We start from the raw sequence: 27,429 nt of genomic DNA on the forward strand, positions 1-27,429 counted from the left end.
GGGAAAATAGCTTCTTGCCTGAAGAGCTATTAACTGTTAACAGACAAATAAATAAATATTGGTAAACTGAAAATACCTGATGTCAGGAATTTTGATGGTTATTCCAAGCAATTTTTGTTTGTTTTTTTTTTTTTTTTTTTTTTTTTGTGGTACGCAGGCCTCTCACTGTTGTGGCCTCTCCCGTTGCGGAGCACAGGCTCCGGACACGCAGGCCCAGTGGCCATGGCTCACGGGTCCAGCCGCTCCGCGGCATGCGGGATCCTCCCGGACTGGGGCACGAACCTGTGTCCCCTGCATCGGCAGGCGGACTCTCAACCACTGCGCCACCAGGGAAGCCCCCAAGCAATTTTTAAAGGACTTATTGCTTGCCTTCCCATGGCAAAGGGGATAATTTACGTGATTATTTCAATGAAGGTTTTTGAAACACATGAAGAATAGACCTTGGAGACACAGGCAAAGAAATCTGTCACACATAATCCAGGTGTGTTTTCAAGAAATCTGGAGTATTAAACTGATGATTTGTAAAATAAATACTGTATAAATAGCAAGAGTCCTTTCTTCAGGAATTCCTGACAAAAAAAGATGTTAAAAATGCATGTCCATGTTTATTGCTAGTAAATAAAAATAAAATTAATCTTTGTATATTAAAAAAAATGCACGTCCAAATTGTAGAACCACAGGCATCTCATGTGTCAAGTTCTCACGTTTTGAAAAAGGGGTCTGGGGTGCCGGTTACATAATTGCTGTAACTGGATACAAGTGATCATGGGATCCGTGCATTTCCTTTTAAGTACACTGTAACTCGATTTTTTTTTTTTAATGGGGAGGGTTAGTTAACACTGGGGTAGTTAACGCTCAGCGGATGAGAAAAGGCCTCCTTCACGTCCTGGACCCAAGCCCCCAACACGCAGGCCGCCCTGCTTCTCTGGGCGGGTGAGCGGCAGGAAGCGGGAGAGGAGCTCCCTGAACCCGCGGGCACGGGGCAGGTGCTGGCGCAGGGCAGCGGGACAACAAGGCTTGAGACGCAGGGCTGGGCTCCCAGAACGCTCACCTGGGCAAGTCCCCAAGTCTCCGTCTTGCGTTTGTAAAGTGGGCATAAAAATAGTGCCTTCCTCTTCACGTTGGGAAGCTTAAATGAGAGAGCGGCACTCAGCACAGCAGTAAGCGCTAAATAAACCTTCGTTACTGCTGTTTATTGTAAAAGGACACACACACACACACACACGATACACAGGACAGACAGGACACACACACAGGACACACAGGACACACGACACACAGGACACACAGGACACAAGACACACAGGACACACAGGACACACAGGACACACCACACAGGACACACAGGACACAGCACACACAGGACACACGACACACAGGACACACAAGACACACAGGACACAGCACACACGGGACACACACAGGACACAGGGCACACACAGGACACAGGGCACACACAGGACACACGACACAGGACGGACACACGACACACACAGGACACACACACAGGGCACACGACACACACGGGACACACACACACACACACCCCTCACCCTCGCCTGAGAACCCGACGAGCGATCCTTCCGGGGACTTCGTCCTCAGTAACTAACCCCAAACCCCTCGCTCCATCACAAGACTTCCCCGGTTAAAAGGTCTCTAGTGCACTTGAATGAACTCGCCTGCCTGGACACAAACTACTGCGAAGGCACCACTTTTTATGACAGGCGGCAGCGCCCGAAGGCCGGGAACCCAGCCTGGCCTCGGGCCGCCTCACACCACACGCCCGCGAACTCCCTCGCGCTGCAGCCCGCGAAACCCGGGCAGCGTCACGTGACTGCTGGCCCCGCCCCTCGCGCAGCAACCGACTCCCCTCCCTTCCCGCGCCACTCGCGCGTCGTCACGTGCTCGCGGGCCCCGCCCGCGGCACAGCGGCTGATTTCCCCTGCCCTTCCTTGCGCCTCACGTGACCACTGCCCCTGGTCCAGTAGCCGAGCCACGCCCCGCTCCGCACGCGCGGCGTCACGTGACAGCTGCCCCCCGCCCCCCCCCCCCACCGGCCTGGTTGCTTGTTCCGCGCTCCGGCGGCTCTTCTCGCTCAGCGCGGGCGAGCGGCAGAGGTGGAGATGGCAGCCGCCCTGCAGCGCGTCGAACGGCTGTCCAGTCGGGTGATTCGCGTCCTGGGCTGTAACCCGGGCCCCATGACCTTGCAGGGCACCAACACCTACCTGGTGGGGACCGGCCCCAGGTAAACGTTTCCCCCCCGCACCCCGCATCCTACACACCGACCCGCGGGACGCCCGGAGCTGGGGCTGCGAGGGCTGCTCGCCGCGGGCGGAGAGGCTGTGCGCCCGCAGCCGGCACCACGGTGTCCCGCCACCCCCAGATCACGACCACCCTGGGTGGTCAACCCTCTAGCTTACAGCTGGCTAATGAAAAAAACCACTTCGTGGTTTTGAGACCTAATTTACTTTGCATGATATTGAATGCCAGGATGCGCGTGTTTAAGCTGTTTAGAAGCTAAAATCGCCTGGAGTTAATCCTGGAAAGCGTTTGCTTTCCACACCTGACTTTCGCTGGTGTTTGGCCCGGAGTTTAACTTCGGTTCGCAAAAGCGATTCGTTGTGCTGAGGCCTTTTTCTTAACTCAGCAGCAGAGGGCAGGATTTTCTTGCTTCAAATTGCTCGAGTCTGTTGAAGAGCCCCCTAGCTCTTGGGAAAGAGAAGCTGACTGAGTTTGTTTTTGTTGCTGTTGTGTGGCCTTATTTAAATTACTCCGCGCAGGGAATAACCTCTCTGTATTTCTAAGATTTTTCTCTTGTTCAGATGCACTCTGTTTTAGTGGAATTATGCAGAAATGGGAACATGTGATTTACTGAACCATAAGTGCATTGAGCGATTTTTGTGTAGTACTTAGTCTTTAGTATACTCTAGATAATAGAAAATGAAAATAAGATATAGTTCCGCTTGAGCCCAGAATTTAATTGTTCAGTCCGGACGTGTTACAATTAGTAAAATATAGTTGATTACTAAAAACGGTTTAATAAGTATAGTGTATTGGGCTTTCATTTGAAGTATCCACTGTATTTGCCTTTTTCCAGTAAATCACAATTTTAGAAGCAGCAGGATGGAGGGTCTGGAAGTACTGCACATTAAGCAGAAAGCAACAAGTTGAGTCCAGGGTAAACAAGGCAGGGTCAGAGCTTTAAGCTGCCTCCGGAATCGAGGAGAACAGAAAATTAAGCAGAAAAAATACCTGATATCTGACGTAGAGTCTGGGTTAGCTGAGACTCCCTCACCCTAGGAAATCCATAGGTATGCTCTTCATTTTTCAGTGTGTCATCTTAAATGAGCTCTAAAAGACAGTACCTAATATGAAAATTGCATGTAGTCAAAATTACCCTAGAAAGTCTCTCAGGAAAACACTGTATTGGAGATCAGTGTACTCTCTCAGTAGGTTCACCACAGCCTGCTTTTCTTCCAGTGGTGAAACAGATGGCGGGTTCTGTTTGAAAACCAGATGAAGAAGTCGGCTTAGGTTTAGGCGCCATGTTGTATGAAAAATCCATACTGTGTCTTTAAACACTAGAATCACACACTGCGTGGCAAGGTGCTGGTGCTAAAAGACATGAAACTGATTGAGGGAAGAGCAGATTCACGGCCTTCCATCTTACACTGCTTAGACTACTACCCACATAAGCTTAGGGAGTGGAACGGCCAGTGGAATCACTCATAGATGAGAGAGGGGTGATGATGAACCCATGTAGTTGAACTAGAATAAGTTAATGTACAGATGCTGCTGCTCTGCTGTATAAAGTAGATGTTAGGTGGCTAGAAATGAATATTAGTTGGGTCCAAGTAAGTGGTTCTGATAATGGTATCCATCTGTTCCACTAAGATCACAGGTGCCTCCTGTATCACTAAACCCAGTGGCATTTTTCCATTTCCATCTTATTTGAACTTCAGTATCTTTTGATGCTGTTGACCACTCCCTCCTTGATTTGCTTGACACCGCATTCTCCTGGTTTCCTCTCACCTCTCTAGCTACTCTTATACAATTTCCTTTATAGAATCATGCTCTCTACCAAGTATTTTAAGTGTTTGAGCCCTTCACAAGGCAATCCTACTCTTTCTTTGGTCCCATTGTTATGTTCTTTACCTAGGGGATCTTGTCTACTTCCTTGGCTTCACCTGTTTTAGTCATTAATAACTCCCAAATTTATAGCTCCAGTGTAGACAAATCCAAGCTTCATCTTCAGATTAGGATAGCCAACTGGTTTCTTAAATCTCTAGTTGGAGCCTCACAGCCACTTGAAACTCATTGTTTCCTACTGGTCTTCTTCCAGTCATCCAAATCTTGGTGAAGAGACCCATCCCCACGTTTGATCGAGGCAAATACTTACGTACCCTCCTTGACATTTTGCTTTGCTTCCTGCATACACACATCCAAGCCATTAAGAAGATCTCAGCATTTTCACCGCTGTCACTCAGTCCAAGCCAGTACAACTCTTGCTTAGGCTTTTGAAATAGTCAGGCTTCTCTGCATCTACTTTTGTCCCTGTTCAATCCATTCTCCCCCACGTAGCCAAAGGAGTATTGTGGGGTTCTTGTTTTTTGTGTTCTGGTCTCTTATCCTGCAGCAGGGTAGCCTAGCTTATTCACTGGCTAGTTTCAGGGTTCCAGTGGAGTGAGAGGAAGCACGGAAAGACCTGGAGGCTGAGGCTTACGAATGGCAAGCCGTCACTTTCACGTCAGTCTGTTTTCAGTAGGAAAACCCAGTGTAAGTCCACACTCAGAGGATGAGGAAACAGACTGCCATCCTTGATGGGAGGAGCTTCAAAGTGACATTTCAAGGGACATTATTATACGTAGGTGAAACGTGAAACTTTTTTTTCCTTGCAGTATGCTTAAAATGAGGTCTGTTTGTAAAGTAGTAATACGACTTGGTCTTATCTTAAGTTGCCCTTTAATAAAACACCTCTGGTATTTTTTTAAAGTTTTTGGAGACATAATATTTCGTACTGACTCTTTTAAATGTTATTTGATAAAAAAAAGAAAGCCTTCATTCATAGTAGAAACATTTCTAAGTGCCTACTGTGCCTCAGGCAATATACTAGGAGTCTCCTATGGACTTGGTAGAAAAAATACACACTTAACAATAGTTTTGCTTTCACTTGGCTTGGCGAATTGTAGATACCATAAATCACATAGCCCCCAGGGAATTCCCTGGTGGTCCAGTGGTTAGGACTCCATGCTCTCACTGCCGAGGGTCTGGGTTCAATCCCCGGTTGGGGAACTAAGATCCCACTAGCCTCAGTGTGCCCAAAAAAAATCCCCAAAAAACAAAAAACGTATAGCCCCCAAAATGGATATATAATTTACCATTTGACGAGGCCGATGAAGAGTAAGTCTAGAGTTCTGGAACCGTATAATTAAAGATTTTAATCTAGTCCCTGTCGAGAGGTTTCGTAAGGGTGTCGCAATTCAGTTGACATCAGAAGTCACAGAGGAGATGTGTCTGGCTGCACTGAAAACTTTGTGATTCACCAAGATAACAGAGTTGGATTTTTTGGAAAATGGAAACTAGAAGGCCTTGTGATATTCTTATCTCCGATCTGTCCTCACCCTGAGTCAAGGTTCTCTCCCATCCGGCCACACGGGCTCTACCCACCCGGCCTCAGAGCTTTCATGCCTACTTTCCTCTCTGTCTCCCACTTATCCTTCTCTTCACCCAGCCAACCTCACGCATCCTTTAGAGCTCTGGTAAAATAACATTTCCTCAATAAAGCCTTCCCTGATGCCTCACACTGTATTAGGTTAATGTAATACACTGCCTTAGCACTCCATACTTGTCATGGCCCTTATGTCAATAATAAAATGATTTTTTGTGTGTAGGAAGAAGCTTAATGTATTTCCCCAACTCCACTCCCCACTAGACTATAAATTCAGTGAAGGCTTATTTATTACTATATCTCTGGCACCTAGCACAGAGCCTTGTACATAGTACAGTAAATATTTGCTGAATGAATGAGCATTCTCTTTTTCCCTTCATTTGCTCTGTTAGGATTCTATTACTGCTGGATAACTGCAGTTTTAACCAGTCTTCCTTCCTCTTTCTGATCAGCCCATAGACGCCAAATGAATTTCCCTAAAGCTCTCAGACTTACTGTGATGCCCAGTACAGAGGGATTCAGTAAACATTTGAATGGACCAATAATAGCCAGATCTTCCAAAGAGTATTTCCACATTCCTCCTCTGCCTAGAACCTCTAAAAGATGGAGTTTTAATCTTTACTATTAAAATTGTAAATACCTTGAGGGTGAGTATACTATTTCTTCTTAATAGGAAAAGGCAGTCTAGTGGACTCGTTGGGGTTAAGATGCTGGGCTCTGATTATCAGGTCCCAGTACCTGGCTCATGGCTGTGGACAAGAGAGTTGATTCACTAAGCGTAAAATTCCTTATCTCTGCAATGAGAGTTGTATCGTACCCACCTCAGACGGATGTTATAAGGATTCAGAGAAATTTAAGTGAAAATTCATATCTAAAGTACTTAAATTCTAGCACGGGGAAAGCACGTCAGCTATTACTTTACTCACTTTTTCCTCCCTTATAGCATCCAGACAATACTGGGTTTATAGTAGGTGCTCATAAAGTACTTAATGATTTTGTAAGAGGGACAGAAAATTGACAGAGACCATTTAATAGCTATCTCAGTGTTGATAGAAAATACCTAATTGAGGAAGTTGATGCCACTAACTCCCATTAGTTGAAGAATTTTTTTCTCCATTCACATAGCAGATTGTTACTGCATGCCAGGCCCTGTGCTCTGGTGAATAAATTGGTCACAGACCTGTACAGATTCTTCTGCACTCTTCTCTTGTCCCCTGGATTAGCATAACTCACATTTGCAAAATGCCATCCTAAGATGGGGTATTGTCTGGGCTGTGAAGGACACAGCCCACCTGGAGATGACAGTGTCCGGTCCTCTGCACTAACTCTTCACAGACATCATTGATAGACTTGCTGTTTGTTAAGGAGGGAACAACCTTTTTTTCCAGTTTACAGCTGAGGTTGTACTTACGCCACATGAAGAATGATTCTAGGTGCTTCCCATGTAGTCCACTTCCTCCAGAGACACACAGTGTGTCTTGAATGGACAAGTGACTGTGAAACCGAGTCCCCCTAAAGCCACATTTCCTTACCGAGTTTATGACTAATCTCTCTATCCAAAACTTTATTCCCTTTCTTGTCCCCCTCTGCCCTCAGTCCTGTGCTACCTAAATATTCATCCACCAGAGTCAGATGACTAAAATTGCTGTTGTCAGCAACATCGTTCATGTACTAAAATTGCTGTTACAGATGTCGTCATTAACATACAAAATCAGGTTGTTTCTCCAGGGCAGGATGGGTTTTTGTCTTGCAAGAAAGGCATGGCACATAGCAGATCGTTCATAAACAGTTACTGATGAATTAATACACAAATAGAATGACTGAAACTGCATCAAGATGAATCATCTCTCCCCCAGCCTGAATTCGGGAGGGATTCCTGTGAAACAGCGTGAATTTAAGAAGTCAGTGAATTGGTTCTGGAGGAGGAAAATGTCACCCTGATTTCTTCCAGAAAACTTCAGAGAGAAAGACCATCATCCCATAAAATAGTGAGAAAGGGCAAACAAAGTGGAAGGTGGGTTCAGAACCACAAGCAGAAAAAGATAACTAATGAGGTGGTCTGAGTAGAGAAAGGAAGCAGCTCAGACACTCCCCGACACTTCCCTGCTGCCTGCACTTTCACATAAGGCAGCCCGTGTAAAACTTTGGTGATCCGTTTTGTGTTTAGTGCAGAAGACTAGGTTTCCTTAGGGATACCATCGAATCAGATGCTTTCATATCTCCGAGACATTTGAGGATGTTGTAAAAGACCTCAAAGGCCGCGTGGATAAAAAGCACGTCTTCTGGCGCCAGAATACCTGGGTGCAAATGCTGCTTCTGCCCTATCTTTGCAGAGTAACCTTGGGCAAGTTCCTTAATTTCTGGATATAATAATGAAATGCCTACTTCAAAACGGTGTTACGAGAAATACAATTGTTAAAATGTGTCAGGTCCTTGGAGCAGTGCCTTATTTCTTTTAAGTGCTGTGTAAGTGTTGAATACCATTGCTATTATAACTTGTTCAGACTCACATTTATCTATGAGTTTTTTTCAGAGAACTTTCTGAAGGTGAGATGATTATAGTTAAGCTGAAATAACATACAGCTGGTTTTCAAGCACGTTGGAAGCAAGGCAATTTGTGCAGTTTCTTAAATGTAACGTAAATCATCTGTATGAGAAATATGCTGATACAGACTGTGTGTTCTGACTGTATGATTATCTTCCATTTAATTTTCAGGAGGATCCTCATTGACACTGGAGAACCAGCAATTCCAGAATATATCACCTGTTTAAAGCAGGCTCTGACAGACTTTAACACAGCGATCCAGGAAATCATAGTAACCCACTGGCACCGTGATCATACCGGAGGCGTAGGAGACATTTGTAAACACATCAGTAACGGTAAACAGAGAACATTCATTACGCTCATTGAAGAAGACCGCGTCTTCGGAATAACTTACTTCGGTTAACAGAGCTAAGTAAGCTAGTAAACCAGTTACTAGCCTACTTACATATTTAACTGGTACTTTCAGAAATTACTGTAACTTGAACACTATCCCCAGTTTTAACAGAGGAGGAAAGGAAAGGTCCTATTTTCTATTTCAGATCTCTTTTCCCTCTTATTTTTCCCCTTTGCCCAGTGATGAAGATCAGTTTTAATTTAGTTTGTATGACAATTAATATTTCATATTTAATAGTAACTAACTACTGTTGAGCATTTACTGTGTGCCGGGCACTGTGCTGACATTTGGCCTGAGTATTGTGAGGTGGTATGTTGTTGTCCACATTCTAAATGGGACCTCACGTCTTCCATAACATAAGGCAATTACCACAGTAAACTGAAATACTGGGGAAAGATCATTGTATTGATAATTCTCTGCCCCTGAAACCTATTCAGTACTGACACCTTACCATCTCCCTTATTCCCTCATCCCACTGTCACACACGTAGATCCATCCATCCATCCATCCGTCCGTCCATCCATCCATCCATCCATCCATCCACCCACCCTTCGTTTCCTTTAGTGAATACTGGAGGCACTGCTAAATCCAGGTGCCATTCTTAGCACACAGGACCTAGCAGTGAGCAAAACAAAGACCGCCTTCATGGAGCTTCGTTCTAGTTGGGAAGGTAAATGGTAAATGAATCTTAGGTCAGATGGTGACAGGTGCTATGAAGAAAAATGAAGCTACATGAAGGCAAGGGGGGAGAGAGTAAAGCAGAGAGGAGGGTGGTAGCAGTGGTGTCTGGGGTGGAGGGAGAGGGGGTGAGCTGTACGGTGTCTGAGAGGAGGGCACAGAGATGCCCTGAGAGAGGGCATTGCCAGGGCAGAGACACTGGGGTGGGACTTTGTGTGTGTCCAAGGCACAGGAAAGACAAGGAGGTCAAGAACGTTCATTCACAAAAGGGATGCATGTAGACATTCGACTCATATTTTTTAATGTTTGTAATTATCTTTTTAGGCCTTGAGACTATAATTGGGACACCAAGATATTCTCAGGCACAGCCCCCAATATCACCAGGCGGCCCACTGTAAAGACCTGTCTCCCCTCACTCTCTTACCCTCTAACCCCCTTTCTTCCAATCCGAAGGGACTGCCCTCCTCAGGAAATCATTCTGTCTTAGTCTGACCTGTCCTCACCTTTCTTTCTCTTGTCCATCATTAAATTTTGTGAATTAAAAAACTATGCCGAGGATCCTTAATTAGCTTTGGGCAGCTCTTTTGGCATGCAGGTCAGCTTGAAAAATTGAAATGTTTATGGCCCCCTTTCTCTCCTTCATAAATCAGCTTTATTGAGCTTGAATTTACATACATAAAATGTACCCATAAAATGTATACTTTGGCAAACACCTGTGTGACCACTCCAGTCAAGATAAAGAACGCTCCCACTGCCCCAAATAGAGGTCCCCTCGTGCTGCTCTGCAGTGATTCCCCCTCCAGCTCCAGCAACCACTCATCTGCTTTATATCACCATAGATTAGTCTTGCCTGTGTTCTAAAGTTTCCTAGAATGGAAGGATACGGCATCACTCTTTGGCTTCTTGCACGTTAGCATCTTGTTTTTGAGATTCACCCGTTTCATGCATCAGTAGCTTGTTCCTTTCTTATTGCCAAGTAGTCATCCATGGTAGGAATATACCACCATTTGTGTATCCATTCACCTGTTACTGGACATCTGACCCACTTTCTTTAAATTAAAAATTAAAATAGTTTGGGGTTCCCTACAAATAATGAATATTTATATGATAGATTACCTATTATGTTGATTTAAAGAAAATCAGAAAGAAATTTGACACTGCTTTATAGCCATGAAAACTTTAATACTCGTTTGAGAAGTGGCTTGTTGTGTTTCGTTCTGAACTTTATTGAAGCTAGACCAGCTACATATAGCTACATAGGCAGACCTTGAGTTCCTCAGCACTGAAGTTGTTCAGGGGTACCTTTCAGGATCTCCCCCCAAAAGTTCCATGTATTTCTTCATTCTCTAAATCCTTAATCACTAGCATTCTTGTTCCATTTTGCTTTATAATTTCTTTTTATTCCATATTTTAATAGTTTAAGTTTTTTATAATTTTGTTTAACTATTAGTATGGCGGAATTTTTCAAGTTCTTTACAATGCTGACTTCCTGTGTTTTTACAGGCCACACCAAAATTATGAATGCCATTTATAAGATTTCTATGGGAAGTTACGGTAACTCTGAAATAATGTGCCTGCAAAAATTTAAAATATGATCAGTGTGTGATTTGGGAACTCCCAGTGGCTTACAGGGAGCCAGAATTTTACCAGACATGAGAACTGTATAGCCCCAGGGTGCTCAAGTTTTTTGTTTTGGCTTGGTTTTGGGTAAATCTTGTAAAATATATTTTGTTATCTAATAATTATTACTTCGCAGCTGAAGTTGGGCCTTTGCCATGTATTTAACATCCGAGTCCTAGGAGTCAGATGTTTGCTTCTTGCTATTCAATTAGAATGTTAGAAAGTATTATACATGAGCAATATCACGTTTGTATCAGCTTAAATAATTAGCATTGGCAATGATGTTATAATCCATAAACCTTAACAAATGACTGAGGGTTTCCTCCTGTTAAAATAATTACATGATAGAGACAGAAAGCAGATAAGTGGTTGCCAAGGGCTGGGTGAAGGAGAGAATAGGGAGTGAGTACCACTGGGTATAGGGTTTCGGAATGTTCTAAAATTTTATAGTGGTTATGGTTGGACAGTTCTTTGAATACACTAAAAAAAACCAACAACAACAGTGAATTGTACATTTCAAAAGGGTGAATTTTATAGTATGTGAATTACATCTCAATAAGCTTTTATTTAAAATAGTAATTACTATCATATGATTGATTTCAGCATGCCCTTCTCCATCTTGCCTGTGTAGATTGCTATTGTGAATAAGATATGTGTTTTCAAATTTGCACATAATTTTAAAAACTGACACGGAGTTATTTTATAGTGTGACATTTGTTTTGTAATTTTGAGATAGTTGTGAGTTTTTTGGAAGGATCATCTGCCTCACAACTAGGGTTGCAGTATCTCCACTTCTTTACTGAAAAACAAAATTATGCAGATTACAAATAAAACCAAACAAAAACACGTTGCTATCTCACTCTAAAATGAAGACAGCCTTACTGTGTAACGTCAGTTCCCAGAATAGCATATTATTTTTTGCTTCAGCCTCTCAAGATGCAAAGCAATGGAATTTGGCGCTGGAGAGGGAAGGTCTAGTTGCTGTTGTTTTATTTTTATTATATTTGCGATATTTCTATCCTTGATCCTTCCTACTAGCCAGATTTCTATATCTTGTCAGTTTTCCTTTGCATGTCTTTTTCTCCCTCCGCATTTCCATTGATACCACTGTAGCCCTGATGCTCATTACCTTCCAGCAGGGTTATTGCAGTCACCCTGTCCCGGTCTTTCTGATCTCTCCCTCTCCAGTCTCCCCACCTACAGCTGCCATACTAATCCACCTATTAACACTATTTCAGTTTCTTACTAAAGAGTGTATGGTAGCCACATACTGTAAAGTTTAAATCCCCCTGTTCTCTGCAAGGCACTTCAAGGCCCTCCATGATCTGAGCTCACCTTACTGTCCCACTCTTTCCAGCCAGGGTTTTGCTCTAGGCAGGTTGGTAGCACTGTTTGGCACCTATGCCATGCTCATCCTCCTTTCTGGGCCTTTACTAACACTGTTTCCCTTACCTACAGGTCTTTCTCTGAACCTTTTGCCATCCTACTCATCCTGTAAGTCACACCTCAAGTTCTATCCTATCTATGAATCCCTTTCTAATTGTTTCTCCTTTCTCTAAACACCTGCTGCTTTTATTAGCTGAATTGTCCATTTAGTATCCCTTAAGTGGGCCTGAGTATAGTTCTCTAATTGTTGCCTGTTTGTGTTTTATTTCCCCCAACTATGACAGTTCTTAAGCATTTTGGTGTCATGGTCCTTGTATTCACTGTACATAGTATACTGGTTAGATGATTGCCACTCAGCTATTGATTGGTTAAGTAATTGATTTTCTTTGTGTCAGTGAGAGTACTATGGGTTACATTTATTTTAATGGTTTCATATCTTAGCCCCGGGTTTGGGGCTTCCTTTCAGCTTTCACAGAAAGAACTTTATACTATTAGCCTTTTATTATTAAGTACTGCCATGATGCCATAACCTCTTTTATTCTATGTTAGGCACCTAGATAGGGAAAAGTTCCCAGTTTTGGTATCACTGCCTCTTCAACACCCATCTTTTTTTTTTTTAATCTTTATATTTTATTGGAGTCTAGTTGATTTACAATGTTGTATTAGTTTCAGGTGTACAGCAAAGTAATTCACTTATAGATGCACGTGTATCTATTCTTTTTCAGATTCTTTTCCTATATAGGTTATTATAGAGTATTGAGTAAAGTTCCCAGTGCTATACAGTATTCAACACCCATCTTGATCTCAAACCTAGCTGAGACTGTGAAGTGCTACTTCCAAATTTTTATATAAAAGAGGAGTGACTAGAAAAAAACAAAGGCTTTTATGTAGACCTGGAAGGACATGAGAGAATAAAAAACTCTTTTGTTAAGGTGGAGGAAATAGTTACCGTCCCAGAGATACGCTGCCACAATTCATCCCATTTTCTGTTGCCTCTTACCGTTAAGACTTTTTGCAGCCAATCTCAAGTGTTCGCTCTCTGGAAGTTGATCTCATAAAAGGCTAAATTATCATTTAAAGTGTGACTTAATATATTTTACATGTTTTGTGACTAGACAGTACATACTGCATTAAAAAACTCCCACGGAATCCCGAGAGAAAAGAAACTGTAGGAGATGGAGAGCAACAGTATGTTTATGTGAAAGATGGAGATGTGATTAAGACTGAAGGCGCCACGCTAAGGTACGTGAACGTGCTTGAGACAGGGAAGGCAGGGCTGGGGGGAGGGGTCTGTGTATACGTGTTGTAAAAAGACAAGACATACTTGCTTGTCTGAGTGAAAATACCTCAGGGAAATACCTCAGCAGATCCAGAGGTCTGCTAACATTGGTTTCTCTGGGAAGAGAAATTGGGTTGCTTGAGAAACAGGGGAAAAGAGAAGGAGTTTTCACTCTATCTGCCTTTTTATTATTTTATTTATTTTATTTTATTATTTTATTTTATTTATTTTTTTGCGTTAAGCAGGCCTCTCACTGTTGTGGCCTCTCCCGTTGCGGAGCACAGGCTCCGGACGCGCAGGCTCAGCGGCCATGGCTCACGGGCCCAGCCGCTCCACGGCACATGGGATCTTCCCGGACCGGGGCATGAACCTGCGTCCCCTGCATCAGCAGGCGGACTCTCAACCACTGCGCCACCAGGGAAGCCCTATCTGCCTTTTTAAAATTGTTTGAATTAGTTGATTACCTTCTTTTAATAAATAAAATTCAAATTAAAAAAAATAGATGAGCATTTCCTGCTCGGGTGATTTAGGGGTTTCTGCCCTTCAGTCAAGTTCAGGGTTCTCTCGTGCTCTCACTTCCAGGAGGTGACCCATCCCTAAAGTCAGCACGTTGCCGGCCAGACCCATAAGCCCCCGTGACCTATCTGAGGGATTCAAAAGGATGTTTCAAACTCGTCAGCTTTGAAGCTGAACTAATTCTGGTTCTCTCTCCCCCACAATCTGTACTTGTTTTTTGACTTCAGAACATCTACTCTCTCAGTACTTAAGATGTTTTTTTCCTTCTAAGATAGAAGCTGACTCCTCTTCACCCACGTACTCCCCTGCGTCCCTCCCCGCGGCCCTCCCCGTCTAATCAGGTTAGTTCTTCACCTCAGAAATATTTGGCAATGTCGCCTCTCTTTCTCCACGTCCACAACCACTACTTCTTGCTCAGTCTTCCTGTCTGCAGGCTCCCCGCTTTCCAATCTGACCTTCGTTCCCCGTGTCAGTTGAAACCTGGAACAACCCTCCCTGCACACAAGGTAATGTTTGTTCTCCTCACCGTGTCACAGTCTGGCCCCAGACTTCTCTGGTCTTCGCTCTCATCACTCCCCTCACAGGCACAGTTAGCAAGGACACTCTGTGCGGCCGTGCCTTTGCTCGTGCCTTCCCCTGTACTAGGCATTGCCCCTTCCCTGCAACTCGTCTCCCTGACAGACTCTTATCTGTTCATGCTTCAGACCTAATCCACATGTTACTTACTTCAAGAACCCTTTCCAGGCATAACTCACTATTCCCTCCACTAACTTTCCTATAACCTTTATTACTTTGTATTAAACTGTATTGTAAGTTTTTTTGTATGTAAGTACCTGCAAAGGTCATCAACTCCTTAGCTTCACAATATTAGTTAATTCTAGTCGCTACGGTCAACCAACCCAGAAATGCATAATGGCTCAAACGTGAAAAAAGTTTACTTCTCAGTCACATAAAGACCAAAACGGGGTGCTGACTAGTGAGTGACCCTCCTGTAAGTGAGGTTTCAGGCTCCGTGCATCTTGTGATTCCATTAACATCACTCCTTGGCTTCCGAGGTCGCCGTGCTCACCTCCATCAACCCAGCGGGTGGAGAAAGAGCATGAAAGGGATCTTACCTGGAAGGTTTTCACAGACCCGGCCATCTCTTGCATTGGCTATAAATTCAGTCACCCGCCACTCCTGACTGTGCAGAGACAGGGAAATAGAGCTTAGCTTCGTGCCCAGGAAAAAGAGGGAATAGGTTTGATGACAAGCTAGCCACTCTGACACAGGCAGGTCCCAGATTCATCTTAAGATCCTCAGTCCCTGGCACTTAGGAGGTAATGGGTATTTATCCTACACATAGTAAATTTACTAGCTCCAAAGAGGCGAGTAAATGAACAGAAGAATGAGAAAGAGAAAATGAAGTCATGGGTATCCCTGCCACCTTTCAAACCAGCATTCCCTTTTTCTCAGTATGCAGTGATTTTAACAGAATTTAATTTATAAACCAACTAATTTCTGGGAATGTTCTTTAAATGCTCTTGTTGAAAATATGATAGTATCTCGTATAATTTGCTTATGGTACCAAAGGAAAACAAACATCATATAGCTGCTACTTCAAAAAGTATTTGGTATTCTCGGACAATACAGAATTTCTCCCATCACACACCAGCCCTAGTGAAAATGAAAGGGGTCGAGACAGTAGGTGGTTCCTTGAGTCTTCTATCTCACGGGCATGGGTATCACAGTACTGGTTTACCGGTTATCACAGAATTATGGATATTAGATCTATACCTAATTGCAGATTGAGAATATTCAGTCCTGGGCTTCCCTGGTGGCACAGTGGTTGAGAGTCCACCTGCCGATGCAGGGGACTTGGGTTCATGCCCCAGTCCGGGAAGATCCCACATGCCGCAGAGCGGCTGGGCCCGTGAGCCATGGCCGCTGAGCCTGCGCATCCGGAGCCTGTGCTCCGCCACGGGAGAGGCCAAAACAGTGAGAGGACTGCGTATCGCAAAAAAAAAAAAAAGAGAGAATATTCAGTCCTTGGAAGTTACTGCCACCCATCTGCCATGAACAGACCACATACTTTAAGCTTTTTATTAGAGTATTCAAACAGAAAAGCGTACCTATCATCCGTGTGCAATGGTGAGTTGCTACAAACTGAACAAACCCTATGAGCAGCACGCAGATCAAGAAACAACAATATGGTGTAGATACAGAGAACAGAGTAGTGGTTACCAGAGGGGAAGTGGGGGGGTGAAATGAGTAAAGGGGATCAACTGTACCGTGACGATGGAAAATAAATTGTTGGTGGTGAGCATATTGTAAGGTATATTGAAGTAGAAATATAATGTTGTACACATGAAACATATGTAATGTTATAAATCAATGTTACCTCAATTAAAGAAAAAAAAGATTTTTCTTAACCTAAAAAAAGGTAGGAAACAGTATCAGTGCCCCAAAGCCTCCCACATCTTGCTTCGTGTCACCACCCCCTCTCAGTGGAATACTGTCTCACATTCATGGAGTGAATTGATGCCAAGGAGCTCCATATTATCTGAATTCTATTTAAGTTTTGTTTTACTGCATTCTGATGAAGATAAAGTATGAGAACCTATCTATTTTAAGATTTGAGAGGAAAACTAACACAGAGGATAAAAAAAGTAAACTCACTTTTTTAAGAAGACTTTGTAAATAATATTTTCCCAAAATATGAATTCTTTTTTTTTTTTTTTTGTGGTATGCGGGCCTCTCACTGTTGTGGTCTCTCCTGTTGTGGAGCACATGCTCCAGATGCGCAGGCCCAGCGGCCATGGCTCATGGGCCCAGCTGCTCCACGGCATGTGGGATCTTCCTGGACCGGGGCACGAACCCGCGTCCCCTACATCGGCAGGCGGACTCTCAACCACTGCGCCACCAGGGAAGCCCCAAAATATGAATTCTAATTACGCTAAAATCTGAATAAAACATTTAATTTACTGATGACCGTGGCTTCCAATTTCCATTTTTATCAAGTCAGTAAAACCCAATTATTTTAAGTATTAACAAGAAGACTCATTGTTAAGCGAAAGTTCCATAAGAAGAAAGTTAAAATTTACTAAGTCTCCAAGTAGTTGATGACCAGTTGATCTTTTCTGCTTGCCAATTTTGAAAAAAAAAAAAAAAAACAACAGATAATATCCACCAAGAACCCTTTAGTAACTAGTAGAAAGTTAGCAAGGTTTTTCAGTAAGGATTTGATTCTGGATGTAACTTTCAGGAATTTTCCAGTGAACTAAGTTTAATTTCTCAGAGAACAATCAGTCCAACAGCTTTTGTTGACTGTTCTGAATCTTCTCAGACAGCCATCGTTACAAAGTCTGTCTGTCACAGAAGTGGCGGAGCTAGATCCGTGCTCTACCTGATGCATGGGAAGGTCACCCCTGCAGTTCCTCGGATCTTTCCTAAAGCATCTCTGATGTCAGTTCCTTTTCCCCTCCTGCCTATGTGAAGAGAATTTTAACACAGTGTTTTTATGCAAGTTAAAGCATTAGCCACGCAGGTGACTGAAGAACTGGAATTTCTGATCCCCTGATTTAAGAAATCTTAATTGCCTTCAGCCTGGAAAATATCAAAGAAAGCCATAACTGAGCTCTGGCGTGGAGAGTGGGAGGGGAATAATAAAGGAGGCGGTGTTGCAGGCACATTGACGGATAAGGCAATTTGCAGACCCTGAAAAAGATTGGGTTCCGCCCATAAATGCATTCTGTGTATGATTGTTCATAGGATTGGCTATAAGATAGGATACACACCCACACCTACATATTTTTTTCCATGATGGTTTGATTTACATGTAATATGATTCAGCTAATATCTGTCATCTCATATAGATACAATAAAAAGAAAGAAGAAGAAAAGAAAAATTTTCTCCTTGTGATGAGAACTCTTAGGATTTAATCTCTTAACTTTTTTACATATCATACAGCAGTGTTCATTATAGTCATCATGTTGTACATTATATGCCTGGTACTTACATTATAATTGGAAATTTGTACCTTTTGACTACTTTCCTCCAGTTCCTTCTCCCCTCACCAAGAACTTTATTGAACAACGTATTCACCATTTTGTTCTACTACCTTCTGCCACTTTTCGGGCAACTTCATAATTCCATCTTCCCAAAACTTTTTATTTTTTTGAGCAAAGAACTGTACCAGATGCTGTTTAGAGTCTTCCAGGGAATTGAAATTTTTTTCCATTAAGAGAATTTTATAAAGACTGAAATAAATGGAAATCTGAAGGTGCAATGTCTGGTGCAGTATATCCTGCAAATTACTTCATCTCAATTCATAGAGATCTTTTCATTCTCTTTGATGGCTGCATAGTATTCCATTGTGTGGATGTACCATACTTTATCCATAGTGCCCTATGGGTGGACATCTGTGTTGTTCCTAATATTTTGTCATTACAAATAATGTAATGAATAAGTTGTATGCATTTTTTTGTATTTGTAAAGGTGTATTTTCCAGGGTAAATTTTAGCAGTGGGATTGATAGGTCAAAGGATTAATGCATATGTAATTTTGCTAGAAAATGCCAGATTCCCTTCCATATGGGCTATACCATTTTTTCACTCCCACCAGCAACATATGAAAGCACTTTCTTCTCATAGTCTTACCATAAAGTGTGTGTGTATGTATATACACATATATACATACATATATCGATTTGAAGAAAATGTGTTCTTAAATAATAAGAGCACACTATCTGAGTAGTGGAATGATTGGTGATTTTTATCTCCTTCAAGTACTTTCCTTTTCTGTTTTCCAAATTTGTTGTAATCAGTACTTACTACTTAGAAAATAAGAAAGAAGACGTGGCAAAAGTATTAAATTTGCACTTCAGAGTGAGAAATTTGATTTAGCTAAAGGAGAGAATTTTCTGATGATAATTTGCAGTGGGCCACAAGAGAAAAAGCTATTTTAAAAACTTACTGACATCATTTATTCGTGTCTTGTCCAGAGATAAAGACAGAAAACAATTTACTTCTCAAAATTTCTTCTAAGCCTAAGAGTTCATAATTGTTACTATTTCTTCTTTCTTCTTTCAACCAGAGTTATATACACACCTGGCCACACTGATGATCATATGGCCCTACTTTTAGAAGAGGAAAATGCTCTCTTCTCTGGAGATTGCATCCTAGGGGAAGGAACAACCGTATTTGAAGACCTCTATGATTATATGAGCTCCCTGAAAGAGTTATTAAAAATCAAAGCTAAAGTTATATATCCAGGTGGGTAATATTATTAATCTAGCAAACCATTTGTGTCAAATGATGAGGAAGATTCATTTTGGTTTGTCTGTGTGTGTTCTTTGTGGTTTCAGCCTTGAAGAGATACATATAAATTGCTTCTTTCTAAATTACACCCCTAAGTCTTGTCTAGAAATACAATTAAAAAGAAGACCGAGAGTTGTATTAATAACTTTTTTAAAAGATATGAGGGTTATTTTTTAACATCTGCACAGCTATTAATAGAACTACTAAACAAATGAAATAAACTTACTGGAACAAGAAAATTTTTTTCATTCTGTAAGCTATCTTTAGTTTTGTTAACTTGATTTCTGTTGTGGACTACATTTTAGCCATGTAACCAACCTTGGGTAACATTTGATGTCTGAGCTTTAGTTTTTTAACTCACTGTATGGAAATATCAATAGCTTCTATATCAACTGTAAAATTGTGTATTTATTTCCGTTCTCCAGAAAAAGAAACCTGTTGTTAGTATATTAGCTATCACTGCCCTGCTTTACAATACAAATCTCTCCTCCATCCTGAAAGCTAAGAAAGATACAGTACCTAACAAGAGGCCCCCAGAAGGAAAAAGAGACTCGATTACTTAATTTTTTAAGTCCTTCCAACTTGTTCCTAACCGAAGAGCCATGGAAAGATCTGTAAATACAGTGTCTTCAGTACCTTCATATTCTCTCATGAGTTCCCACTGCTGAGGGGATAGAAAACATACAGTGAGGCTGGGCATTTGGATTAATATTGTGACATAAAAGGAGTGGAGGATGACAGCTATTTTGAAAGAGAAGACAGTAGACATTTGATGCACCCACATTGGAGCAAAGCTAATGAGAGCCTGCCCGGTGCAGGTTCTTGGAGTGTTGGCTTCAGTAAATCCAGTGAACTGGCTTATTGGCACAGCAGGAGCTCATATGTCAATGACGGTCTATAGCCATAGCTACCATATATTAAAGCCTGCTACCCTACCCGCCAGGTACTGTGCAGGGACCTTCACAGAGCTGTCCTCACAAAAACCCAGAGAAGCAGGTAGCTGAAGAAATAAACTCGGAGGTTCATAGACTATCCCAGCCACACAGCTAGTAAATGATAGTCGGTATCCTAAAGCCCATGCTCTTTACCTAACAGGTTTGTCTGCTTCTGGTATTTTGTTCTCAACCCTCTTGCAGATTTGTGTAATATATTCATTGTCACTGCCTTAAAGAGTGAGTAAATTCCAATATAACTTTTCCAGGTTATCAACTTTTCTGAATTGCTGGCCTATACATAAGATTCTTAAAGTTCTCCTGTGGTTCTTGTGAATTTTTAATAGCTCTTGGTCACTTACATGAAGCTACCTTTTACATTCCCCTTTTCAATCTTTGATAGCATAGTGGTTAAGAGCACAGAGTGGTTAAAAGCTCCTGAATCAGAATCCCAGCTCCACCCCTTCTTAGCTGTGTAACTGTAGGCAGATTATTTACCCTCCCTATGCCTCAGTTTCTGCTGTACAAAGAGGATAATTAAAGTATCAGTCCCTACTTCATGGGATTCTTGTAAGAATAATGTATATTAAGCATTTAGAGCAATGTCTGGCAAATAATGAACACTCTGTAAATATTACCTATTGATACTGTTGTGGTTACTGTTTTTATTGCTGTATTTTTATTGTTAAATTTTTATTTTCTAACTTTTAATGAACACAATAATATATAGATTTTGATATAATTCTCGAACGTTTTTTGGCATTATATGTAACTTTTAAATCTCTTATTACCTGTATAGTTTTCCAGATAATTCTTATTTGTCATGTATTTAGTATGCCTTTTCAATATACTATATGAAATATTTTTAAATAGAGTAAATTAACTTCAGTTGTACTTAAAATTTTTTATCTGGTTGAAATCATTTTTGTAATTATTCTGATGCAGGACATGGCCCAGTAATCCATAATGCCGAAGCTAAAATTCTACAATACATCTCTCACAGGAATATCCGAGAACAGCAAATTCTTACATTATTTCATGAGAACTTTGAAAAGTCATTCACAGCAAGGGATCTTGTAAAAGTTATTTACAAGGTAATTTTCATTTATCTTATTTGTTCAAAGCCACAATTTTAATAGAATAATCTATTCAGTTGACTATAGATGTGGTAAACTCATCACATCCCAGAGCAGAATGAGTCTGTTAATTTTTTAAGTAATGTCACTCGTATGGATTTGAGACCATCAATCTCAACTTTCTAGAACACAGAAGTTAGACAAACACTGGCCCACAGAACAGAAATAACCATCCTGAGCCATTATTAAGCCTTTTATACTCCACTCTGTAGGGGAGACCATTGCCAACAGCCTGGCAGTTAATCTTTGTTATGATTTGTGTATTATTCTAGCCATCTTGATGATCCGGTGTCCTGACCGGCAGCAAGTAAGGGGCGACCTGCTAGAGGCAGCTGCTGGGATAATAGCAGTGAGAAGTAGCAGCAATGCTAACAATAGATTAAAAGGAGAAAGGCCATGAAGAAGAGCACGAGTAGAGTCACTTAGTACAGAGAGAAAGGGCCCCTCACTCAGTGGCCTCTGAGCACGTCACTGTATGACAGCGCTGTGTGGCAATCCGTCAGTATAATTCAGTTTTTCAGCAAGTGTTTATTAGATAACCTGCTTCGGGGTTAAGAATGGAATAAGATTATCTGGGTTTTAAAACTCCCACTACCATAACCTGTATGGCCATAAGATACCTGAGAGTATAACTAAAGATGAGCTTGAAAAGGAACCTGGTTTCAATTAGCAAAGGACCATAATGTCCCATGGGCCTAATTTATCAAAAACCAGGTATCTCAATGTGCTTTGTTTTAAAAGGGAGGAATGGGCTTCCCTGGTGGCGCAGTGGTTGAGAGTCCGCCTGCCGATGCAGGGGACACGGGTTCGTGCCCCGGTCCGGGAAGATCCCACATGCCACGGGCTGGGCCCGTGAGCCATGGCCGCTGGGCCTGCGCGTCCGGAGCCTGTGCTCCGCAATGGGAGAGGCCGCAACAGTGAGAGGCCCGCATACCGCAAAAAAAAAAAAAAAAAAAAAAAAAAAAAGGGAGGAATGAATGATTAAAAGGGCTGACAGTACTAAGTGCCAGGAGCAAAAGGGTAATAATGTAAATGTTTAAATTCTGCAAAAGAGTTCATTTCCTCATAATACTAAAGTTTAGCTGCTCCAGACTATACATTGAAACATGGGTGGTTTTTTCTAACCCAAGTGCAGACAGCAGAACTCTCTGATAACCCTCACAGATGGGTCATCCAGTGACTATGCAGGCCTCAGAAATGCTGGTTCTGCTTTCAGAGACGTGTTCAGAGATGTGTTCACTGCACATATGTGTGAAGCACCTGTCACATATAGAACAGCATTAGGTGTTGCAGAGACATTTATTCATTCCACACATGTTTACTGAATGCCTTCATGTGCCACACACTGGACTAGGTGCAGAGATACAGAGATGACGACAGATCCCTGCCCTCAAAGGATTCGTGGTTTAGCAAAGACAGACATGTTAAACAGATTCTTGTAATTCTGGCTGTATCATAATAGCTCCCATTTTTGAGCACATTACTATGTGTTAGACAGTGTTCTAAATGCTTCACATTTACAATTGTAATTTGAAGTACTTAATTTCAAGTACCTTGAATTTTCACTGCATAAAGGTATTGTTATTCCAACTTAACAGATAGACTTAAAATAGACTTAAAAAGTGTGAGTTAAGTAAGTTCTCCAAGGGCACAAAACTAGCAGATGTCACACACTCAGATGTCAGAAGTCAGATACTCAAATCTTGTGTTTTTCTATCACACCAAGCTTCCTGCAAGGCCCATACACAGTACGTCAGGGCATAAAGGAAAGAGGAGTCGTTTCTGCCTGGTGAAGATGCAGGGTGATGAGGCTTGTCCAGAAAAGCTTCAGAAACTTAATTATTGAATCGGATCTTGAAGAAGGAGTAAGGCCAGAGTACAGGAGAAGAGAAGTCATTCTGGACAGAAGGAAAGATGTGTTCAAACACTGGGAGTCACAAAAGCATCGTGTGTGTTTGAAAACCCACAAAGAAAACGCATCTGACTGGAGCCCAGAATGTATATTGTAGATGGGCAGGGAGGGGGTCCCAGGAAATGAGGCAAGAAAGGCAGGCATGGCAGGTCAGGGGAAGCCCTTGGTTGCCATGCTAAAATAATTTGGGCTTCAGCCAATAAGCTGGGAATGACCACCCAAGGATCTTAGGCAGGGAGTCACATAATTAGACCTAGAAAATCACACTGGTGGATATAATACATGGTACTGGAGCTTCAGGGAGTTTGGGGTGGGAGGTTTCTGCTTGGGAGTCATTAACACATGATGTTGCGGTGACAAGTTGATCAAGTAAAAAGAGAAGAGAATCAATGATACAATTCATCATAAACATCAGTATTGAAGAGAAATCAGGGAAGAATATCCAGGATAAAGATGAAATCATAAGAGGTAGAATAACCAAGGGAAAAGAGAAGAGTTCTTCCAAACAGAGAGACTAGCTAGTTGATTTCAGGTAAAATGAGGACTGAAAAGAATTCCTTGAATTTTGATTAAAATATAATTCAATGATCTTTGCAAAACATTTTCAGGGAGCTGAGAAATGGAGATAGTAAACTTAGTCAAGAAGCTTGGGGCTTCCCTGGTGGCACAGTGGTTTGTGTGCCACCGATGCAGGGGACGCGGGTTCGTGCCCCGGTCCGGGAAGATCCCACATGCCGCGGAGTGGCTGGGCCCGTGAGCCATGGCCGCTGAGCCTGCGCGTCTGGAGCCTGTGCTCCGCAACGGGAGAGGCCGCAACAGTGAGAGAAAAAAGAAGCTTGACTTCAGGAAAATTCTTATCTAAAGAATATAAGGAGACAAATACTGTATGTTACCACTTGTAATGTGGAATCTAAAAAATACAACAAACTAGTGAATATAACAAAAAAAGAAACAGACTCACAGCTATAGAGAACAAATTAGTGGTTACTGGTGGGGAGAGGGAAGGGGGAGGAGCAATAAAAGGGTAGGGGAGTATAAACTGTTATGTATAAGATAAGCTACGAAGATAAATATATTGTACAACATAGGGAATAAAGCCAATATTTTATAATAACTACATGGAATATAACCTTTAAGAACTGTGAAGCACCATATTGTACTTAACATTAATATTGTATATCAAGTAAACTCCAATAAAATTAAAAATATATACTTAGAAAAAAGAATAAAAGGAATATTTATTTTGTTTACCATTCAGATAATAGTTGTCAGTATTACATTACTAGCTTGACAAAAATAAAGGTAAAATTGTAAGTTTTAAGGTGGAAACATACATACTTTTAATAAAAATGTGCAAAGACATTATCATGTAACCTAATAAATAGACCATAGGGCCAACTGTCTGTAGAATCATCAAAACTACCTAGAATGATTTTTATGTTTATTTATTCATTCATTTATAAAATACTGAGTTCCCACTATGTGCCATTTTGCTAAGCACTGGGTATTCAGTAGTGAACAGATGCTACTACTGTACTGTCTTTATGGAGCTTACCATCCGTTTTGCCTATAAGTATATTTCTAATAATATAGTGACTCAAAGCAAGACATATATAAGATGAAACAGTGTTATTACTCTATAAAACTGTATTTGAATTAAGACTGTATTATTTTGCCTTTTTTCTTTAAAAGTTTCAAAAAGATTAACTCTGTTCTTTTTTAAAAAAGAAATGCTTTACTTTCACTCTCATTTTTCTTTTAGGATACTCCTGAGCATTTACATAAAATGGCCGAACATAACATCGTAGTTCATTTGAAAAAATTAGAAAAGGAAGGAAAGATATGTAAGTATTCTTCCAAATTTGAGTTCTTTTATTACCAGCACTTAAAATATTTGTTAACAAATGAACTAGTTTCCTTTGAGGAAAAACACCACTCACCAGAGTTCTCCCTTGAAGGTCACTGTAAGTTGGAGAGACAGTCACTAGGAAGGGTCAGTAGCAAAAGGCCAGGGGATCACAAGTTAGAACAAAAGGTTCCACAGGAATGAGAATCTCGCATGGGGGTTCCAGTCCTCACCCACCAGAATGACAGTCACGGGCATGTAGCAGGAAGAGAGCTTCTCCTCTCGCAGACCACACGACCATGAAGAATTTTACATGTATCGATTAGAAGATTTTGGAACATCCAAAGGTCTAGCAGCAGTAAAGGTGGCAAACTCGAAGATATTAAAGCAGTAACTCTATAATTGTTCCCTAGTGTTAAGTTAATTTGTCAAGTTAATAATCTTAGAAGTTTGAGCCTTAAAAAGCAAGAGGTGCAAAGTTGGACTTTGTGTAGAAGCTTCAGCAACATCTTTATATGTACCCCCCCAAGAAAAACCCCAACTTTATATTGAGCAACAAAATTATTTTAGGAATTAATGCTTTTTCTAGTTATAAGATAACTTAAAATCTAGTGATTTGCTCATCTTTTGTTAAATTTTTACTCTGTAATTTTCTTTCCACAGTTAGCAACATGGATCCTGAGAAGAAATGGAAAGCTCATCTTTAGTTTCAGCTTAAAGAAAGATTTTGTTGTTTTGTTTTTAGAGAATGGTATGTTTTGTTAACTATTAATTATTTACAGAGAATATAGCATGTGGAACATTGAAAATATACTTTAAAATAACATCATACTTATTCTAAAATATGTAAATTACATTTTACACCTATAATATTAGCTATTTGTCTCACCTAGGTCTTATAACATTTTACCAAAAATTCAAAATCCAACAGTTTATCCATTTTCAATACATAAAATAAGTTTCTTTTAAAATAATTTATGTCATTTAAACTGGATATTATTCTTAGAGGTTATTTATCTATTACCAGTGGTCAGTAATACTGTTTTTTCTAGCTGCTTCAATTAACAGCACAGATTTCAGTGTAATCCTTCCTTTTCTGCAACCTTTGTCTATATCTGTAGATTACAGGCTTGTTTTCATGTTTCTATCAATTATATCATGTTTATATATCAGTTCTATACCTCTGTATCATGTATATTTTCTCATAGTGGCATCCCACAAATGATTCATGTAAATCAACTTCTGGTAATAGAAAAATATTAAATTCCCAATTAAAGTCATTGTATATAAATAATTATTTCTATAATCCATTAGTACAACCAACTTACTTTCCAAATTTAGGTTTTCATATATAGTCATCAACACATATATGAATTATATACCAAAGTTTTTAAAATTAGAATATTATAAGACAATTTTTTATAAGAAGTGTTTTCAAATAGTGGTTAGGGGACTTCCCTGGTGGCTCAGTGGTTAAGAATCCACCTGCCAGTGCAGGGCACATGAGTTCGAGCTCTGGTCCAGGAAGATCCTACGTGCCACGGAGCAGCTAAGCCTGTGCGCCATGACTACTGAGCCTGCACTCTTAGAGCCCATGAGCCACAACTGCTGAGCCCACGTGCCACAACTACTGAAGCCCGCGTGCCTAAAGCCCATGCTCTGCAACAAGAGAAGCCACTGCAATGAGAAAGTCACACACCACAACGAAGAGCAGCCCCTGCTCACCACAACTAGAGAAACCCCACGCACAGCAACAAAGACCCAACACAGCCATAAATAAATAAATAAATAAATAAGTTTTTTTTAAAAACTGGGATTGGTGAAAGCTTTTTTTTTTTTTTTTTTTTTTTTTGGCTTCACACGTAGCATGTGGGATCTTAGTTCCCTGACCAGGGATTGAACTCACACCTCCTGCATTGGAAGCGCAGTGTCTTAACCACTGGACCACCAGGTAAGTCCCCATAGCGAAAGCTTATTATGTGCAACAGACCCCAGTGCTACACAGCCAGCCAACCACCACCCCAAAAAAGAGACTGAAGTTTATTCTTGGAGGTGAAAGGCAGAAGAAAGTTAAGCAAAAGTCAGAACAGTCGACCTCCATTCCCCTTTCCTCACCTGTCCCCAGAACAGCAGCTTCCAAATAGATGAATGCCAGGTAGAAGATTGGAAATTTCATCTCAAGAGAGAGAATGATCTAGAGAAAAAACCTGCACAAGCCC

The 27,429-nt window shown here is 41.2% G+C and overlaps 1 protein-coding gene across 1 annotated transcript; it reads left to right on the forward strand.

Annotated features, from left to right (window-relative positions):
* Nucleotides 1-2,038: 2,038 nt before the first annotated feature.
* LACTB2 (lactamase beta 2) lies at nucleotides 2,039-26,976 on the forward strand. The gene is made up of 7 exons (XM_082600983.1): nucleotides 2,039-2,245; nucleotides 8,385-8,548; nucleotides 13,407-13,533; nucleotides 19,161-19,339; nucleotides 21,262-21,410; nucleotides 25,127-25,208; nucleotides 25,874-26,976. The coding sequence occupies exons 1-7, from the start codon at nucleotides 2,124-2,126 to the stop codon at nucleotides 25,915-25,917; spliced, it is 867 nt and encodes a 288-aa protein (XP_082457109.1). The 5' UTR covers nucleotides 2,039-2,123; the 3' UTR covers nucleotides 25,918-26,976.
* The last annotated feature ends 453 nt before the right edge of the window (nucleotides 26,977-27,429 follow it).

This window comes from Mesoplodon mirus (genome assembly GCF_964341445.2).
Source record: "Mesoplodon mirus genome assembly, chromosome: 16".
Classification (NCBI taxonomy): Eukaryota; Metazoa; Chordata; class Mammalia; order Artiodactyla; family Ziphiidae; genus Mesoplodon; species Mesoplodon mirus.